Source organism: Triticum aestivum, chromosome 7B (assembly GCF_018294505.1).
Source record: "Triticum aestivum cultivar Chinese Spring chromosome 7B, IWGSC CS RefSeq v2.1, whole genome shotgun sequence".
NCBI lineage: Eukaryota > Viridiplantae > Streptophyta > Magnoliopsida > Poales > Poaceae > Triticum > Triticum aestivum.
The window spans coordinates 718,808,091-718,813,330 of NC_057813.1; the positions used below are offsets into that span (position 1 = coordinate 718,808,091).

General features: G+C 56.1%; 1 protein-coding gene across 1 annotated transcript; it reads left to right on the forward strand.

The window, feature by feature from the left end:
* Positions 1–974: 974 nt before the first annotated feature.
* Positions 975–3,990, forward strand: LOC123158604 (aspartic proteinase nepenthesin-2). The gene is made up of 2 exons (XM_044576517.1): positions 975–1,125; positions 2,063–3,990. Exons 1-2 carry the CDS (start codon positions 975–977, stop codon positions 3,625–3,627), a joined length of 1,716 nt encoding a protein of 571 aa, XP_044432452.1. The 3' UTR covers positions 3,628–3,990.
* Positions 3,991–5,240: the final 1,250 nt, after the last annotated feature.

Here is a 5,240-nt window from a genome sequence, read left to right on the forward strand (position 1 = left end):
GGGGTCATAAACATGCGCTACTGGTAAACTTCTATCTATAAGCATTTTCCTAGTAGTGACTAGTCCCGCTTGCAATGTCGAGCTCCGAGACGAAGCCCCCAAGAGGGAAAATGGCACACCAAAGCCGCCGTCGTCCTATCACAAATCAAGTGTTTCCACTAGAGAGGCCACAATGGTCGGATCCGTGTGGGAGGGGTGCAATAGCAAATCAGTGGTGCCTCCAGGGAGGTTGACGGCGGCCAAAGCCGCCACTATCGCTAGTCACAACACAAGGCCGAGACAGGGTCTTCACCCATGCTCCCACACCACCTCGGTCGCACATCATCCCGCACCGAGGTTGGCAAGCTCACCACCCGCCGCCACCATCGGAGCTGCCCATCGACGAAGAGGTGACGAGACCGCTGCGGCCAGCTGCACCTCATAGAGCCCACCGGCGGCCAACCTCCAGCACGAGGGCCCATCACATCACCCCTGCCGCCACTACTGAACAAGCACATCACATCCAACATGGCCACCCACACCTCGTGGAGACCATCGTCAGCCCACCCGCCACGCAGGTCAGCATATCCATCGTGCCGTACCGAGCACCACGCTAGCAAGGCACGGAGGAGCGCCACCAGAGGCCATGGACCACCAGGTCCCTGGCCATAGCCCAAACGCCCACCGGCAACAACAGGAGCAAGCACCTCGCAACGAGCCATCTCCCAGAGCCGTACCGGGCCTCCGAGCACACCACGGTAGTAGTAGACCATTGCACCACTCCGCCCAAGACCCATGATGCCCATGCCGCGCCCAATTCGTGCACGCTGCACCTCCCAGCATGGCTACACAGCCGCCCAACACGGCTACCCCGTGCCAGCTCGCAACAGCGCGAGATCCACGGGTCGCCCCACACATGGTCGTGTCGTGCGCCATGGCCACCTTGGGCCGCCCGGTGTAAGAGAACATCGACGCCATCCCTAGCTGCCGGCCTGATGCGCCCCGCTGAGTCGCTCGCCTCCACAAGGCCGGCTGTCCCGCGCCGCCTGGATGCCCGGGTGGGAGGGAAGAGTCCCACCGCCGCTGACGTACGCTCGGGCTTTGACCAGCAGCGTTCCCTGGCGACGGAGAGGGAGGGGAGGCGAGGTAGGATGTGCCGGCGGCAAGGAGCTAGGGTTGCACCCGGGCCGCTCGTGGGAGCGATACGGGGCCGGGTAGGTCCGTCTTTGTGATGAACTTTCTATACATTACAATCTTGAAATTGTCCGAAAGGAAAGGTAAAAGAGCTGAGAACCAAAGCCATCAAATAAACAGTAACAGGTCGAAGTTGACAGTAAACTTTCTTGCTTGCCGAAGAGATCTTTGTTTTTACCTTTTCTTAATGTCTCCCGCCTTAGATGATCTGTATACTTCGTTTGCTACTCGTTCTAACAGCTTTACTTCCAGCATCATCACCTTTATCTGCAAAATGGAAATGATCTCTTCGGCAAATGATCCAAAAGCAAATCAGCTTTATAATACTTATTGGATCATTATACAGAATGTTGGATGAGTATCATGAAAATGAGGATTTGGCAGAACATTTTTTTTCAAAAGCATACAAATTACGTGTTTTAACTCCATACTCCCTCCGTTTGGAATATTTGTCCTAAAAATGATTGTATCTAGACTTATTTTAGTTATAGATACATACATTTTACCCATTTTCAGGACAAGTATTTCCGGATGGAGGGAGTAGAAGGCATAGTGTAAATTATAAAATACTCAGACAAACTCTCACCCGTGATGAACGGGAGAAAATACTTTTTCCATGCCAAAATAAATGTCTCGAGCTCAGTACAATTTTATATTAGAGTTAATACAGAGTTGAGATATTTATTTTAAAACAGAGGGAGTAGGATGCAAGATCAGAAGAGAGTATCCACTAGACATGGCCGTACAAAAACCGTTTGACTCGACCGTTTACTGTATGCTACGCACTCCACTATTTGCCCGGTCAGTCGGAGGTCATCACGCGTGCACACGCAATGCAAAGTCTCTCCTACGTGTGCGTTCCACTGGCGCCGTTCGTCGTCAACATGAGCACCCTGCTCTGGTCAAACCGCACGCGCTCTACTTATATTCTCCCGACGCCACCAGCTCCATCTCCATCCTCCACCAACCATGGCCGCGTACCGCTCCCTGCTGGTGGCCTTGCTCCTCGCGCTCTCCTCCTCCTCGTCGGCGTCGGCGGCGACCCCGTATGGCTTCGAGTTCCCGCAGTTCAACGCCCCCGTCGCCGACGCCGGCTGCGACGGCAAGCTGGTCGCCGAGGAGGAGGCGCTCGCGCGCCGGGTCCCGCCGCTCAAGCTCCACATGACCCATCGCTCCGCCGCCGCGGGCGCGACGGGGACGGGCGCCTTCTTCCTCGACTCGGCCGAGAAAGACGCCGTCCGTATCGATACGATGCATAGGAGAGTCGCCCTGTCTGGCTCCGGCGCGGCCCAGCGGGGCTCGGGGCCAAGAAGGGCGTTGTCGGAGCGGGTCGTGGCCACGGTGGAGTCCGGCGTGGCGGTCGGCTCGGGGGAGTACCTGGTGGACGTGTACGTGGGCACGCCGCCCCGCCGGTTCCGGATGATCATGGACACGGGAAGTGACCTCAACTGGGTGCAGTGCGCGCCCTGCCTCGACTGCTTCGAGCAGAGCGGGCCCGTCTTCGACCCGGCGGCGTCCACCTCCTACCGCAACGTCACCTGCGGCGACGCGCGCTGCGGCCTCGTCTCGCCGCCGGAGACAGCGGCGCCCAGGGAGTGCCGCAGGCCACGGACCGACCCCTGCCCGTACTACTACTGGTACGGCGACCAGTCCAACACCACCGGCGACCTCGCCCTCGAGGCCTTCACCGTCAACCTCACGGGCGCCGCCGGGACCCGGCGCGTGGACGGCGTGGCGTTCGGGTGCGGCCACCGCAACCGCGGCCTCTTCCACGGCGCGGCGGGGCTGCTGGGGCTCGGGCGCGGCCCGCTGTCGTTCGCGTCGCAGCTGCGCGGCGTCTACGGGGGGCACGCCTTCTCCTACTGCCTCGTGGAGCACGGCAGCGCGGCCGGGAGCAAGGTCATCTTCGGCCACGACGACGCGCTGCTCGCGCACCCGCGGCTCAACTACACGGCCTTCGCGCCGGCCACGGGCACGGACACCTTCTACTACCTCCAGCTCAAGTCCGTCCTCGTGGGCGGGGAGGCGGTCAACATCCCGTCCGACACCCTGGCCGCCGGCGGCACCATCATCGACTCCGGCACGACGCTGAGCTACTTCCCGGAGCCGGCGTACCGGGCGATCCGGCAGGCGTTCATCGACCGCATGAGCCCGTCCTACCCGCTCATCCCGGGGTTCCCGGTGCTGAGCCCGTGCTACAACGTGTCCGGGGCCGGAAAGATCGAGGTGCCGGAGCTGTCGCTGGCGTTCGCGGACGGCGCGGCGTGGGAGTTCCCGGCGGAGAACTACTTCATCCGGCTGGAGCCGGAGGGCATCATGTGCCTGGCCGTCCTGGGCACGCCGCGCTCCGGCATGTCCATCATCGGCAACTACCAGCAGCAGAACTTCCACGTCCTCTACGACCTGGAGCTCAACCGGCTCGGCTTCGCGCCGCGCCGGTGCGCCGACGTCTAGGCCGGCCGGCCGGCCACCGTCCATCATCCATTATTCCATTTTGACTGATTGGTCGGCCGGTTGTGCTCCATGTAGTACGTAGGTAGGCAAAAAGTGGCCGTGCTAACCGTATCGGAAGAACGAACGAGCAAAGTGGGGTTGGGTGTAGCAATTTTGGCACCGGGTTTTCGTACCTTATTACGAAGCCGCGTACGTAGGTGGCTGCTAACGCTTTGGTTATTTATTTTTTTGCAAGACTTTGGGTCTTGTGTTCATATGTACTGCTCCAGATGGAGTGCTCTGTTTAGAGTAGATTACTGCTCATTTTGTCTTAGATGATCTTGAAATGGACATAGATGTAAATAATGTTGTTGAAATTGCACATCGTGTGTTGCAGAAATGTCTTTTGAGTCGTGCTCGTCGTGAGGATGACGGGTCGGTTTCGTTATTTCCGTGGTCGGCATTCCACGTTCAAAGCAAAGGAACGCGTTTGCGTGCTTGCCGCTGCTTTATCCGGAAAGGGGCATGAAAACAACAACGATCCTAAGCTGGACCGATCGACGCGGTCCACAAGCAAACTCGAACCGTTGATTGCAATTTTTGTTGGTAGCTTATCAAGCTGACCGTCTGATAGCAAACTCCAACAAATTGTACGTTTCACAAGTCAAACGAGCGAGCGTGTAAATAATTTTTCTTTTTCAACTTTTTTTTTTCACCGGCAAAACCAACAAGGCTCCTTCTTCACCGGCATCACCTGCCGCACCGTCAGTTGATCCTCGTAATTGATGAACGCTGCAACATCAGTATGGGGCTCGATCCTTGGGAGCGCTCTGCTCTCAACACCGATCCCAGCCAGTGGTTCGTGTCGTACTCCATCTCCTATAATTCCTCCGCTCAGGCCAGGTGATGGTAGTACAAAAAGGATCTATTGTCCCGGTTCGTGGTCATTTATCCCGGTTTTTGAACTGGGACTAAAGTGTCGGTACTAATGCCCTAAATCTTTAGTCCCAGTTCTTACATAAACTGGGACAGATGGGCCTCCACGTGGCCGGTGCGGCGAGCCCAGGCAGGAGGCCCTTTGGTCCCGGTTGGGACCAATAGGCATCCACGCATCAGGATTTCAGGTGCTGAGGTTTTTGTTTTTTGTTTTTGAAAGGGAGGGGGGTTTGGGGGGTTAATTTAGGTGTTTCATATATTGTGTTAGCTAGCTAATTAATAGAGAGAAGTGTCCTCTCTTATCTCCGTGCTTGGTCGACGCTACGTACTATATGTATAGAGAGGACTAGACACGCTAGCTAGTAAGCAAATGAAGGAAACAGAAGATCGTCGTGAACAGATGCATACAAAGAAAAGTGATATCGACCACCTCTCCTTCTTTGAGAGATTGGTCGAACAACAAGTTCTCGTATATCTATCCGACGCTACTGGCTACATATATACAATATAAATATCTTTTACAATATAATCTCCTAATTAAAATCGAACGCATCAGGGTCCACATGGTATTCTCCGTCTTTAGCGATCACGTGGTCAAGAAAGAATGCCTTCAATTCCTCTTGAATTTCTAGCATACGATCTGGTGGTAGGAGTTCATCTCGCATCCGAAATATCTAATTTGAAGAAGGGGATCAATA